Source organism: Apteryx mantelli, chromosome Z (genome assembly GCF_036417845.1).
Source record: "Apteryx mantelli isolate bAptMan1 chromosome Z, bAptMan1.hap1, whole genome shotgun sequence".
NCBI lineage: Eukaryota > Metazoa > Chordata > Aves > Apterygiformes > Apterygidae > Apteryx > Apteryx mantelli.
The window spans coordinates 32638266-32653439 of record NC_090020.1 but is presented as its reverse complement, the minus strand read 5'-3'; the positions used below and the strand labels follow the sequence as shown (position 1 = coordinate 32653439).

The following is a 15174-nucleotide window of genomic DNA, read 5'->3' as shown; positions in this document are numbered from 1 at the left end:
AGTCTTGTCTTAAGCAGCTCCTGCCCCAGCTTCTCATTTTTGCCCCTGCTCCATGCCTCCGACTGTGCTTGCACATGATTTTATTAAGAACGCATCGTGAACTAGATTAGGAGATAGGTAAGAGTTAAAGATACCCCTGGGGGAAAAAAAACCCTCCAACAGTTGTTTTTAAAACTTATAACCATGTTCTATTATTCATAAAGAAGTAGCAGGCTGAATAAAGGCAGACAGAGAACTACACAGAGAAGGTATTTACTCTTAGTCATTGTTATCCCATGGGTCAGGATGTGATTTCAGTACTGCTTCAGGTATCAAACTGCTTTTTCCACAGGTCTCTATCTGACACTCTCTAAGGCTGTGGCAGTGACAGGAGGCTAGGATCAGCAAGTACACCCTGTACTTGTTTATTCTGTTCTTTGTCATGTGCTTCCTGAATCTTGGCTATCAACAGCAGAACACAAACAACACTAAACTCCGGGAGACCAAACAGAAACCAGAAAAGACTGAGAGCATTTAGGTAACAGCCAAGGCAGCCTTATGCTGGAGAATGTAATTGTGCACTCTGTGAAAGCTAGCAAAGTAGCTTTCTTTTTCAGCAAAAATACACATACAAAAAAAATATATATAGGCTCATACAAAAATATATGAGAACACAAATGTTGACTTCTGCAATTTACTGAATAACTCTACTGCATTATTTAAAACAAAAAACTTAAAACCAAGCAGAACTTGAGGGTAGTCTAGAAATGCAGTAACACCTGTACTGCATCAGGAAAAAGAGCACACGTAATCCCCTCTCGTTTCCAGTGGTCCGAGAGCAATGCTTAAGGACAGAGCAAGAGCGGAGCAAGCACAAAGCGGCACTTCCCAGTGTAACTGCAGGGCTTCTGACAACCACCTGTTTAGAGATGTGCTGAATACAGGCTGTATTGCAGCGGGTGTGACACAGCCTACTGACCACATTCCTGGCTCTCGCGCTGACAGTTAAACCAGTATCCGCATACTGCACAGCTGCAGTACCTTAGTATCAGGGTAAGGACATGGGAGTTGCCTTGATATAAGTATGATTTCGTAGCAAAATTTGCCTATAATCCCAGCTGCTAGCCTTTCTCCAATTTTTTTTCCCCTGTGCTTGTACCACCTTTTAGAGGAGAATCTAGTGCTGGGTAACCAGCCTTACAAACAACTGTAGTTTTGGTATATGTTGATGGTTAAATGATAAAGCCCACAGTTTGTGGGCTGCTGTGTGACTGGTATCTAAAGAGAGATCAAGATTTTGTCTGAGCCGGGGTTATTCTCCGTTCAGTAAACAACCCATGCAAACCCCAAGCGCAGACAGAGAAAGCAGTGACTTTCTTTGCTGTGAACTGTGGTTTTCCTTCACCAGCGTCCCACTTTGACCTACTGCTCTGCTGCTGTTTTTCCAGGCCGTTACATGTTCTCTGTTACCTTGAGAGCATTGGAGCCACCCTGCAGCTGGTTTATTCCGAGGAGAGAGAGGGAATTGGCAGTATCGTGGTTTGATAGAAAAGGCAACTGCACAGGTGGTGGGCTGCAGGCTGGGGGAGCCCAGCTACAGTGCAGCCCCACATCCTCTTGCTCCTGGGCTCAGCTGGCTGCCATGAGGACAGTCCCCACTGATGGGTGTGGGGGGGGCACCGATATTTCAGCTGGGGGAAAGCCCTCTCTCTCAAAAAAGGGAAAATAACAGGTGGTTTCATTTTACATATCCCAGGCACATAAAAGGGGAACTGAGCGATTGAAAAGAAACCGTGAAACTGTTTTGAAGCACATCCCACTCCAGAGTGTCCTCAGCTGGCAGGAGGGCATCACTCCGGGAGAGAAATGTCACTGTGAATGGCCTGATCTGGCGAGAAAATCCTCCTTAAACCATAAGGTTGGAACTGGAAGTTTCCCCTCCTGGTGTGATGCCCGCTCAGAGCATTTGCTCAGAGGTACCCGACACCAGCCAGGGCGCCTGTGGTCCAGCGTCACTGCAGAGGAAGCCCTCAAGCTGCTGGGCCACAGTTTCCTGTCACCAAACTGCTGCAGGACGTCTGAGGGCAGCTGGGTAGCTGAGAAAAGGAGACACAGCACTTTTCTTAAAGAGTCACAGAGTCCATATTTAGTCACTGGAGAGCGGTGGGAATAGGGACACACCTACGATGGCCTCCAAAACTGCCAGGAGGTTGGAAAAATCCAGCACTCACCAGTGCCGACCCCTTGTCAGGAGGAAGATGCTCTGACTCTACTTCCATTTATTGAGGAAGTTGATGCTTTATATTACACCTCCGGCAGGTACCACCACGACAAAAATAAAACTTAATACCCAAAAATATCAGGTACATGAAGGAACAGACGTACATTTAAATATTGGTTTGCATGCATGCCCTTATATTAGTAATTGTTTCTCAGTTTGAATTTATATAGAAACCAACTCCAGCTTGATTCCTCCTGACTTTTGGAGAAAGATGTGGAAAAAACATGTACTTGTTATATTGTGCATTGTATATGACAAATGTGACTTCTTTTTTTAATGAAAAAGCACTGCTTTCCTACTTGTTGCCAAACCTAATTCTTATCTCCAATTTAAGCCCATCTTTGCACCTATTTCAGAAGTAAAATAAAAATGAGCGACCTGAACCGGCTGTTATTCAACAACAGACGAAAACCCAGAAACCCCACCAGTCACTAGTAAGTGAGCAGCTGTTCACTGACTGCCTCGACTGGAAGTTAAGCTAGCCGGAGGGGCCAGCCCCAGAGGAGAACGATGGGCCTTGTGACTTAAATCGCAGTATCGGGGATCAGAAACAGGTCGGGCTGACACAGTTCCCACTGGCTGTGCTGGGAGCGCTGCTAACCCAGTGCTGCGGCGAGTAGACACACAGCCGCAGCGGCTCCCCCGAGCTGGGCTCATTGCCAAGCCTGTGCTTACTAATGCGCTAGCACCGAAATGCTTCCCCGAAAAGCAAAGTGGCTGAAACAGGGAGGCTGTTTGAAATATTGGGTCACATGTGTCTTTGAGCATTTATATCAGAGGTCTGCACTTTAGTCTGTTTTCTGTAAAACACATAAGCATGGAGAAAGTTTTTCCTTTTTTGTAAAAGCAACTGATACGCCTGCAGAAAAAAAAAGCAAACAAACACAGACAAGCCTTTCTTCATATACAAAATGGAAGCAGTATACTTCAGGCTAATTACAGATGGCGGAAAAAGAAAAATCTCTTAGCTTAACTAAATTGTATTAACTGCTTGGGCTAATTATGGGGAAAAAAAGGTGGTTGATACATATGGAGCAGAAGAGAGAGATTTAAAAGGAAAGGTGATAAAGTAATTAAATCCTGCAAACATAAAAATATCTATCTTGCAGAGATATCCAAAGCCCCAAAGCAGGGAACAAAACCAACACAGAGACCGAAGATCTGCACACAAATAGCTACCACAGGTAGAGAAGCGCACAGCCATTGAGGGCTAGGTCCCTGCCATTCATGCCTTGTGTCATCACAGACAATCCTCACAAACGCCATCCATTTCGGCTAAGAATGCTTTCTGGTTTTGTTCCTAGCTTCCTAAAAGTACAGATCTGGTTTCAAAAAAATACAAAAATATGAGGCTCAAGCCAAGTCTATAACTAATTCTGTATGGGTCTGTTTTAATACCGAGAGAGTACAATAGATAGGTTTTCTTATTGAGATCCTTCTGTGGGGCTTTCCTCACTCGATGCAATGATTTGCATCATGGTTTTGCAGGATCCTGTTCATGAGACGCTGAGCAAGTTTCCGGTAGCAGCTTTACAGTTCTGGCCACTATTGCTGAAGAAGGGCGTTTGGGGAGCCAGCTTGCAGAGGGCGCTTGCCAGGATAACCAAGTACTCACACAACGATAAACGGAGTCTGGCCTAAACATTTCTTATCAGCTACTGCTAACATTACCCGGCAAAAATTCTATTGCTTTCGAAGAGACATCCCCATGGCGGAGATAACAAACCCACTCAATTACTCACTGGGCTGCGTGCTGTGCTCTGGGCTGAATGTGCCAGGCCAGCCTAATCCCAGTCCTGGGCACGACTGTTTGTGATGTCTCATTGATTCAGCATTATTAACTGCACTGTTAGCACATGTCCTGGAAAGGGGGAAGTTAACTTCTCCCCACACCCAGCAACAGCAATGCTGGTCTCATTAGTACGTGCTTTAAAAAACCTAACTCCAAGATATATATGTGTCAACACTTATTAGGTGACGCACTATCTGTGTTTTGCCATTTTGTTTGGTTTCCTGTTTAGTTCCCTTATGGACAATTTGCTCCTGCTTTTAGTAACCTGGAAGATTTATTATTCCAGCACAGAGAGCAAAAGAGGAGACTGCTCAAAAGAAAAAAAAGCAGAAAAGTTAAAGGAAAGAGAATGGGCTACATAGACAAAACTAGATCTGAAACATAAACTTAGCAGAAGAAAACTTGGATTTTTATCTTTGAGCCCCGTTGAAGTCACATTTTGGAAAAAAACAAAAACAAATGACAACAGTGGTGTCCTCTCAGATGTACACGCACAGCTGCTAATCTGTTGCATGACCTCTGGCAAGCAGCTTTATTGCTTTCAGGCTTTTTCCTCTCCCACCTCCAGCTGTGTGTCAGTTTAAATTAAAAAACTTTGCGGGGAGGGAGATTTTCTTGCTTTTTGGTTTACCAAGCACCTAACAAAATGGGACTCCAAACTTTGTTGAATTATCTACAGATACTGCAATTGAAATAACACTTCATAATAATTACTGATGAGGTTCCTGTGACCCTGAAATGTCCTATTGCATGAGAAAAATGTGATCTAACCCTCATAACAGCACTGAATCAGGAGACACAGGCCCTCTCCAGTTCTGTCACTAGTGAATTACTAATAGCAAAATGGCAACACTACTTACACTTAATCTTTGCACAAAGGCCCTGTAATTTCATTATAAACGCATACAAGGTTCTTTCAACTGCAAGAGAGGACTAAGTATTATCATAAATCTCCAAAAGACGATGCGGTTTCATAATCATAGCTGAGGTTTTCAGTATATACTTCCTATTCCCCCAAAACAGCTGTTAGCCTGTGCTTCATGCTTCAATAAGGAAAGTAGCCTGCAATACTAGTAAACATGGTTGAGCAGGAGGAATGCTTAAAGGGCTTTCGAAAAGAATTTGTATTCACAATACTGGCACTGCTGTAATATTACCATGAAAGATTTTGGTATGCGCTTGCACATAAGTGTGGCTAACAAAATGGGACACCTATATAAACAACATAAGCTGTTTAGAGTCCGTTGTGTGACATTACTTAGATTCTTTTGAGACTTGTTACCAACAGCATAAATTGATATACTACAAAGAGAAGCAGCAGCATTTAAGGGATACACCTCCTTTGTAAATGTGAAAAACCATCTACGACTAAGCAGCTCTGAAGTCCCTTTTTTTGCATTTGATTTAGGCCTTTTAAGCAACAACAAACATGAAACCCAGAAAGGTGCTACACCCTAATGACCAGCAGTAAGGAGTTCTCAGCACCCTGTTTCAGCATCCGTTCCCCACATGCACTAAGTTGGATTAAGTGAGTGTCTAAGAGCCCAGCATTTGTTTTAAACAATTTTATGTTCTTGCATATAAATTGTGAAAGATTTTACTAATAATTAAAAGAAACCAGCACAATCATTACATCCAGAACTTACACAGAATATTTCCGCTACAGTTCCTGAGACTGCTGTTTTCCTTAGAAGACCCATAAAGTCATAGCCCTAACAGCTTCAGAGGACCCCCCTGCAGCACCACAGAAGAGCACACCTAAACCAGTCTCACCCTGGTAGAATGCACATTAATGCAGATGAAAAAATTCAAAACACAAAGTTAATTCCAGATAAACATCAAAAGCTTCCCACACCACATTAAGTACAAGAATAACCCTTAACAGGCTGTAAAACCTTCCCTTCCTTGCCCAAATCTCAGCCCAGCCACAAACTTTCCCCTGAAGCCCTCACAGACCCAGCCTTACCTGGAAATGTCTTCTGCAGGTGGCTGGAGAAGGATGAGGCTCCCCCTCCAACTTTGCTCTGTCTTTGGCCACTTCTTTCCAAACAAGTAGGGCTGCAGAAGGTTACAGAACAGGAACCACAGCTGCAGCCCTACACCTGACAATTACACCTTCATGTTTCTACCATATCTGTTTCCCAACATTACTTGACTGGGAAAGGCTGTTAGATTTTACTAAGAAGTATGTTTTGGCTCTCCAAAGCTGAAGGTGAGAACTGTAAATGAACAAAACAAGGAAAAAATACTTTAAAAAGAACGCAATGTTTATTTTATAAATGCCTGACTTCAGCATTTCTTTAGGCTTTGACTCACAAAGGTTGGAAACAGCTCTTCAGCAGAAATCAGTGTGGTGGAAATAAGTAACTACCACAAAAATTAAAGTTTAAGACCAATCACTTTTTGGCTTAGCATGAAAAACAGAAACTACAGCCATGCTCCCTGCAATCATAAGTGAAGATGGCATCTTCTGAGGCCCTTAGTATAGTGAGATTAACCAATCCATGTATCAGGTCTCCACCATGTGGTCAAGCCTCCTCCTCCCCAAACTGAAGCTGTGGGTTTTGCTCCTTGTCTCTATTCAGATAAGCCTTATTGAACGTCATCTAGATTTGTGTCTGATGACATCCTTTCTTCCAATTGCTTTAAGTACTCCTGCATCTACCTGAAATTTCACTAACGACCCAATAAAGCACTGATTAGAGAATGAGACACACATCCCCACCAATGATTTAATCTTTAACCAATCCTTTCTTCAAAACAGTATTTTAGGCAAGTCTTAGCAATTCTTGCTATGACTTCCCAAAAAAGAAGAGTGAAGAATATTGGGACAAACTGCAATTAAAAATTGGCTCTCGGTCTGTCCTGTACCTTAATAAAGTGCAAAGAGAGCAAGGAAGTAACACGTCAGCTTTTGTTAACACAGCCATCAGAGTACGCTCAATTTGCTTGGCCAATAGCTAGAAGTTGCAATTAATCTCTAATATGTAAAAACTGATTAATCAATATTAAACTTCAGATGCCTGGCAGGATTTTTGATTTAATTAAGGAGATAATTAAAGAGCAGATACTCCATAACTCCATATCCAAAAGCTATGTTTTTCTCTTCTTGCTTTTTTGGGGTGGGTAGGGGTTCCCATTTTCCTATGCCTCCAGTTGTCTCAGTATGATTTACTTGCTCAGTGTCCTAATGCAAATGACCAGTTAATCATTCACTACAGTAAAACTTCACTGATACAACTCATCACGTGTTTGGCTTCCCTGCAAAGTTTCAACAGAATGAGACAACAAATATTTTGTCACGATAGTCCTTCAGAAAGTTACTATTTTGAAACCTGCTTTCTTGCATGGATTGGGAAGGGGGGCAGTAAGCTTATGTACTGAACTGTTAATGTTCAGAAATGAATTTAACATTAACAAAGATGAAAACCAATGCGTTAAAGAAAAACAAAGTTACAATTTACTTAGTTTTCACAGATAGAATGCAAAAGTGACAATTGATTTTTAAAGTGAAAAGAAATAGATTCTTACATGAGATTTAGATTAATTTTGCATTGGAATTCAAAGAATAATGATTTCATGCATAAGTTTAATAATTTCTTTTCATAGTTTTCCTTGCCTTGAGGACATTAGAGTCTTATGGCCAACTAAAAATAAATACACTCCTTCATCAGACAGATGGGAGAAACTGTTATTCTCATGAGATCTTTAGCAAAAGCCATATCTACCAAAGGGGCACCAGCACGCAGAAACCAAATGCAAAACCTCTTTTCTTCCCAAATTAAATTAAAATAGTTCATTTTCACAATGAAGATGAAAGCAAGCCATGATTGCACAGCTTAAGCGTGTACAGAACTGCCAGCTACTAAGCCTGTCACACAGTGGCAAAATCACATATTTAGAGAGGCTCCTTTAGAAAGGGGGAATTGGTAAGAGAGAGGACACTTTCCCCAACAGGGCACATCCCACTATAAAAGCAAGAGATACTTTATAAATGCACTTCTAAAGTAAATAAACACCTCCTCAAAAGACAGTGCAACTGCAATGGAATTGTATGCACACACATTTAATGCAATTCTTGAAATGTAACAGGATTTAAACTTCTACCAGTGTGTTTAACTACAACTTACACAAAATTTTAGTATTTACACTGTGTCACATAAGGCAATCCTTGGTGAAGTTGTTACTTAAGAAGACCATGTAAATATTTAGTTATCTGCATGGCCTGATTTACCCTGTCTCCTTTGTGTTTATTCTACTCAGAAGAGAGGATATTCAGCCAGAACAGTCAGCAAGTTTAATGCATACAAATAGCTGTTCTTAAAAAAGTCATAGGCTGATGCCTCTCCCATGAGCTACTTTCTCATTCATGTACATATCCTTTAAGAAGTTATTTCCTTTTCATTTCCCATCCGTTCATAAACAATGTTTTCTCAGCAACTTTTATTAACCTTGGCTTTTTTAACAAAACACTTTCTTATGCCCATTTTTTTTTTCACCAATTCAAGTCCTAGCAGGCTTTGTACCAGGCTAACACTGCACTGTCTTCTTGTTGGACTCAGTATACAAAACCTGTGATACCTAAAGTGCCATTAAACTTAGAGCCTCTCTCTGAATTAAGAAAAAAAAAAAAAAGCTTAGAGAGACAGCACTCCAACTCCCAGTTCTGGGAAAACCAGAATGAAAAGCTGTTACTGCATGAGGAGCTCACACATTCACCTCCCTAGAAGAGTTTTGATCTTGCTTCCCACTTTGAAAGCACAGACCACTGACATTTCCTTCTGGAAGTAATCCTTTGGAGGACCACCAGCCGAGTGCCTTAGTCATTTGTTTCATCCACAGTTTCTACACCAAGCAGTGTGGATGCTTTACACAGCAGGCTTAGCAAGTCAGCTGAACAGCTAAATTCTAACTAGTATTTCCTCACTGTAGCTTATTAAGTAGCCTCTGGCCTGAGGCTCCTCCATGAAGAAAACCCTTCTTTTTCTTCAGGGGAGAAAAGGGAGCTTCAGATTGGAAATCCTCATCTATAATTCATCATGGACAATAGTTGAGGTTCAATTACACTAGATACCTCAAAGTTTTGGGTTTTTTTCCCCTTTCAAGAAGGGTTTAGGAAACACAAGTTTAAAATTCTTCCCCCCATAATAAGAGAAATCAGCTTTCTTAACTTGTAGTCCAAGTGCTCCCTTGTGTGTAGGCCTACCACAGGCTTTGGAGAAATACCAAGCATAAAAACCTATAGCTTCATAAACCCTGGACCTGCATTGGCTGAGCTGTGGAACCAGCCTCCTGCCCCTTCACGCTACCAACCTACATGCTCAAAAGGAGACTACTACCCTAATTAAAGTAGTCTCTTCTCTTCCCCCTTGAAGTACCAAAGGGAAATGTTAGGCCAGGAATCACAGCACTAGAGCCAAGTGAAAAATCAGGTAGTTAAACCCTACACTGCAGGACATGAAAATAATAAAATCGTTGTGAAGTACAAAGAACCAGAGATACCAGTGTCTCCTCTGGATCACAGGACTAAGCCAATATATTCCCTTACAGACACATTCAAGAGTAGTAACTTGCTGCAAAAATGAGGGTCACGTTTTTCAGTCACTTTGTAATATTTTAGTGGATAAAGGTATTTTTCTACTTCCCTTTTCAAATAGTTTGTTGTGTCACAGACTTACTGTACTCTATTTCCTAACAGCTGTTAGCCATTCCAGATGCAGTTGCATCGTTATAACTCATGAAAGAGGTATCTATACAAGATTCAGTTAAAAGTATCATCTAGGATGACTATTTGATAAAGACTCAAAAAAGAGACCAAAAGCCAAGTCGTCTGTACACACAGAAATTCAAGTGTTTATTTAAAAAGTAAACCTTTGGGCACATTGCAATTTAAAAAAGGAAAAAATACATAGAAGAATCTATTAGATTAAGCAGTCAAAAGCCAGCAATATTACAAGCTGTTTACATACCAACATTTACATTAATTTAAAACAAGTGGCATGTCACCAACATGTAAAACTCAAAAGTAAAAAAAATATCAAGTTGACCTTTGAAGGATACAAGTCTACCACATGTGTGAACATGGGTTTGGTCATTTAGTTTAAAACCACTCTTGCACTGAAATGTTCAGTCTTCAATTTATACAAGTGGATAGCTAGCAGCTGTTGCTATCCCACAGTGGTTCTTTCTGTCTTTTGCCATGTAGATATATCCTTTGTCACCCCACTTCTCACCCCAGCTGAAAACAGAAGTAAAGGGTTTGTTTTCATTTGGAAGACTTACATTTACCACATAGAAAGTGCTTGAACTGAGAACTACTGCCTCCTGCATTCATGGAGAAAAACAAGACAACTACAAACAAACTACAAAAGGCTTTTGAGCAAACCGAGGTACATTACAGAAGAGGCACCAAAAGCTCACAGAAACAGAGGTTGCAGCCCTCCAGCTCCTCCTCTTGCTAGGTGGAAGCCTCTATGTTCAGTTCTGGATTACAGGTGCCTGAAGCTCCCCAACTTTTTAGTGAGAACCTAGTCTGCAAGCAGCATTTGAGAGTGGTGTCCCAGTAATGCTGGGAACACAACACAAGCTCATGTGATGTGCCCTTTGGCATTAATTTACTGTTTTCCCTTTGGCTTAGGAGGAGTCTAACTGCATTTTAGAAGTTTAAGTGCTACTCTACTTCACATAAGTGAGCAATCCTTTCCAAAATCCATCTGCCCTCCCAGTCTCGTTACCCCTTACCCCCATCACTTTAACAGCTTCTTGGGCTGTTCCAGTACCAAGCTCCTCAGAATTAACTCAAAATGCAGAAGAATGAGTTTGCTGCCTGGGGCCCACTTATTAGGCAGCCAGCAGCACAAGTTGGGCTTAACTTCTGCCATAGAATGGCCTGAGAACAGTCTCCAGGTTTTCCATATGTATATCAACTACAGTCCTTCCTGCGCCACAAAACTACAAGAGACAAGCAACTTTCCTTCCTTCCCTCCCTCTCCCTACAAGGGTACTGGACAGAGGAAGATCTCACCTGTTCTTAACAATCCAGTATTTCTTGCCATCTACATCTTCCCCCTCAAAGCCATAACCTACAACCAAAACACCATGGTCCAGGTCTTCACTGCTACAGTCTGGTTCATAGTAGATACCTAAGGAAAAATAAGTTTATAAAGATAAGAAACAATCCCCACATGTAAGCAAACTCACTTGCAAGAAACCCTCCTCCCTCATCTGAGGATGTGCATTTCAAAGTCAGGCCTTGCACAGCTTCTTGAAGTAGTCACAGAGAGAGAGGCTCTAAGTGAACTATGTCACAGCAGAAACTGAGGGACAAGGACCCCTGTATGTGAGAAGTACAAAATGTGGAAAATCTAGACCTGAATTAAAGGGAACTGTGGTTGTGTGCTATGTCAAAGTCATAGCTCCCCACCTTCCTCCAATTAAATTCAAGGGTAATTAATACTGTGTTAAGCAAGTAGCAAAGACTTCTTTGTATGCAAGTTGCTAACAAATCCCCACCTGACTGATAAAACTGGAATGAAGAGTGGCCTGCATCAATAGCAACAGACACTGGACCCACAGAGGCTACTGCTTTCATGAGAGCTCTTTCATGTCCCTGAGGGATGTCCACAAAGCCAGTGTCATTAGCAGCGTTGTACTCTGCCTTGTAGCGACAGTCTTCATCATCCTAAGGAAAAAAAGCCCTAGTTACTACATAGTCCTCCATTTAGAAACACATACAGGTGAGCACAGGAACCACATCTGCAACTTCATTGCCTTGAAAAAGGACCTAGTTGTTTTAATAATGTTTTTAAAGGAGAAGAGCCGAACAAAAGCAAGAAGCTGCTTTCCAGTTTACTCAAGGTACAGAAAGAGGAGAAAACAAAGGAAAGAGCTTCGCCCCCCCCCCCCCCCCAAAAAAAAAAGAAAAGCTTTACTGGGATGCAGAAGGCCTTCACATTCTGAAACCCTGCACTCTTTGGTGGGCAGGGGAAATCTCTTTTCAGAGAGGAAAGAAGCCCAGAATGCATTAATGGGCAGTGGAGGAGAGCCAAGCACTCATTAGTTACAAACCAGTCCAGAAACAGCTCAGCAACCAAACACTTGAAATCCACAGTTTTACAGCCTGTCAAACAGTTTGGAAAACTGCTCAGAATAGTCCGAAAATTAGTCACTTGATTATTACATGGACTTATATACAGCATTCTTGTATTTTGGCATTCTTCTTCACATTATCATCTTTTTACAAAGAACTTTAAACTGTTAGTGCCACAGCCAATTATCTCAGGAGGGAGGCTTAGTTTGGAAGTCAGTGCATTTTAAAGTCAAAACAAATGAGTATGCACATCCTTGCCTTACTTGTGCGATAACAGAGCTGGAGCTGCCTTTCCACTTATATACTTAGGAACAATTAAAGAAACACAGGGCACAGTAAGCAACTCAGTTGCTTACTGTTTGTAATCAGCAAGCTAAACACTTCAATCAACTTGGCTATCTGGAGGAGCCAAGTTTAGTTTCTTTAATTAGCAGAACTCCAAGTGGTGGAAACCCACATCTCGCCACAAGTGATGCCACCATTTATTCTTGCTCTTTCTTCCTCTAATGCCCATTTAACTTCTGGCAGATCATTAGAACCATTTCAGAAGTCTGACCACCATCTGCATTTCCACACACTTAGTTCAGAAACAACAGAAGACACTGACTACTACCTGCCACAGTCATGCCAGTTACCAGAATTAGCTGGTCTATGGGTAGCACCCCATAATAGCTTAGTTACAAGCAGCAGAATTGCATCCCTAAGATTAAATAGCAGTTCCGACAAGTGCTGGGTCTTGGTTTAGTGTGTCAATCAAGATAAGACCTGAGATCTGATAGGACAGCAGCAATGAGGAGGAGAAGAAGAAAATATTTGCTCCAGTTTTTCCAACTGGTCTGGTAAGAGTTTGACCTCAAAGACCAGTAGCAGTATGTAGTTCTTACTAAACCCGGGGCTAAGAGTCATTCTAGTTTTTTGGGGGAAGAGATGCAACAGGAAGAGCAGATGTACTGATGACTACTTAAATAGACATTTTCCTTTCTAGGTATTAAGTTTCCTGACACATATACAGGTTTGTCCACACAAAGTACATAACACTTGCAATACAAGTTCAGCTATTAAACTTACCTTTGCTGTGTATGGGTAGGATTCCTCTGAATCAATTCCCCCATTATCTTGCACATACTGGAAAGCCTGGTCCATGAGACCACCATTGCAGCCTTGATTCCCTTCAGGGCGGGAACAGTCTACCAGATTCTGCTCACTCAATGAAACAAGTTTGCCAGTTTTTCTGAAGTGCTGCCCTTCAAGAGCTCCCGTTGTGCTGAAAGCCCAGCAAGAGCCACACTGACCCTGAAGCAGAAAGTGAAATGAATCACAAGTTACCACTCCAGGTAGACTGAGATAGTAAACAATTCCCACCACAATCCAAACGTGAAAAAGGCACAAGCCAAGTCTGACTTCATTTATACATACTAGGAACATGAAACTGAAGATACTAAAGTCCTTCTAGTTCTTAGACATTTCTTAGAGGACAACTTCTATACAATTCTAAAGGCATAGAGAAGCTTTAATAAAGTTGCATTTAGTAAGCTTGCACTAATCTTCGTAAAGTAGTCCTCAGTGTTTTTGCTCTATGGAAGTGCAGACAGCACTCAGGGAACTGAACCTATAACTGGCTAAAAGACCACCATCATAGAGTACCTGGTCTTTAACTGGAGTTACATATCCTTTCTCTCTCCAGTCTACAGATCTCGGTGCTTCCAGGAAGCTGGGCTCAAGGAACTGGGATCCTCTGTACTTCCGTCCTGACTTCTTTTGTATGTAGCCATTCATCAGCTGTCTGAACTCCTCAGTTGTCTGAAGAGAATTCAGGACATGTAGTCACCGTCTAGCAAATGCTGCTCTTTAGAGCTATGTTTTACACCTCCCTTTATACATACCATGTCACCAAACTGATTCATTCCTAGCTTGAAACTGTGTTTTCCTAATGAGTGGTCCAGATTGTGGAGTTCAATCATTTTCAGGTTCTTCTCCCACACCACTCTCCTCCAGCTTTCCTCTCTCTGAAGGGCCAGAAAACAACATATTTCAAGGAGAACGTTCAAACAGGTGTTTCACGTTAGTTAGTGCGCTTTCTTACGGCTTGTATACTCAGGCCAACGTAGATAAGACAAACAAGAACCTGAACACTGTGTAAGAGACGGTAATTTTGCCGTCCTCAGAAGATACCAGCGGTTAGCCACACGGAGAAGGGAGAGGGCCCCGGGAAGCGGGGCTCTCTCACAGACGCGGATCAGCGCCAGCACCGAGCGGGCGGCGGTGACTCAGCTGCCGGGCCCAGCTGCGGCGCCGCCGCCCGCCCGCCCGCCTGCCTCCACGCGCCCGCGCCGGGCGCTCACCTCGTGATAGTCCTTGCTGTGCCACGACTTCCAGAGCCGCCAGTGCCCATCCAGGTCGGGATCTGCTCTCGGCGCGGCGGCGGACAGCCCCAGGCACAGGGAGAGCATGCCCACGTACACGCTCATGGTGCCGGATCTGCGCGCAATTGAGCGGCCGCGGTCAGGCGCAGCAGCGCGGACGAGCCGCGGCCTTCCCGAGGGAGGGGGGATGCCGGGCTCGGCGCCGGCCCGCACGGCCGCTTCGGCGAGCCGCTCACCTCCCCGCAGGGCGCCCCCGCTGCCCGGTCTGCGGCGAGACCCCGCCGGCCGCAGCCCTCCGCCGCCCCGGGGAGGCCGCGGCGGCACCACCAGCCCCGCGCCCGGCGGGCGAAAGCCTCACGGCCGCCCCGCGCCCGGCGCCCAACAACGCCGGCGCGGCCGGGAATGGCGGCCCCTTCCCTGCGGCGCGGCCGCCCCGCGCTGCCTCCCGGCCCCCAGAGCCGCCGGCCCGGCTCACCTGGCTCCCCCGCGCGGCCCCGCTGCCCGCCCCGGCCCCGCGGCCCCTCTTATAGCCGCCGCGCCCGCCCCGCTGCGCCGCGCTGCGCCGCGCCGATTGGCGGCGGGGCCCGGCCGGGCCCGGCCTCGCCTCGCCCGGTCTCGCCTCGCCTCGCCCCGCCGCGCCGCGCCCGGGGGCCGTGAGGGGCCGCCGCTG

The 15174-nt window shown here is 43.9% G+C and overlaps 1 protein-coding gene across 2 annotated transcripts; it reads right to left on the bottom strand.

Moving 5' to 3' along the window:
• Positions 1-9881: 9881 nt before the first annotated feature.
• CTSL (cathepsin L) lies at positions 9882-15003 on the bottom strand. Of its 2 annotated transcripts, XM_067316003.1 has the most exons (8): positions 14980-15003; positions 14484-14619; positions 14025-14147; positions 13786-13941; positions 13210-13434; positions 11565-11733; positions 11077-11194; positions 9882-10290 (listed from the first exon to the last, which is right to left on the bottom strand). In XM_067316003.1, the coding sequence occupies exons 2-8, from the start codon at positions 14607-14609 to the stop codon at positions 10191-10193; spliced, it is 1017 nt and encodes a 338-aa protein (XP_067172104.1). In that variant the 5' UTR covers positions 14610-14619; positions 14980-15003; the 3' UTR covers positions 9882-10190. The 2 variants fall into 2 exon arrangements, with proteins under 2 accessions (XP_067172104.1, XP_067172103.1); XM_067316002.1 differs by lacking the exon at positions 14980-15003 and having other exon boundaries at positions 14484-14714.
• Between the last annotated feature and the right edge of the window lie 171 nt (positions 15004-15174).

What these genes read in the sequence shown, in the direction of transcription:
- CTSL (XM_067316003.1), bottom strand. Translation starts at nt 14,609, where the DNA reads ATGAGCGTGTACGTGGGCATGCTCTCCCTGTGCCTGGGGCTGTCCGCC. An exon ending in ATTCCAGTTTTATCAGTCAG is followed by an intron (nt 11,195 to 11,564) that starts GTGGGGATTTGT and finishes ATTTTTCCTTAG; the next exon opens with GTATCTACTATGAACCAGAC. An exon ending in TACTGGATTGTTAAGAACAG is followed by an intron (nt 10,291 to 11,076) that starts GTGAGATCTTCC and finishes TTCTGTTTTCAG; the next exon opens with CTGGGGTGAGAAGTGGGGTG.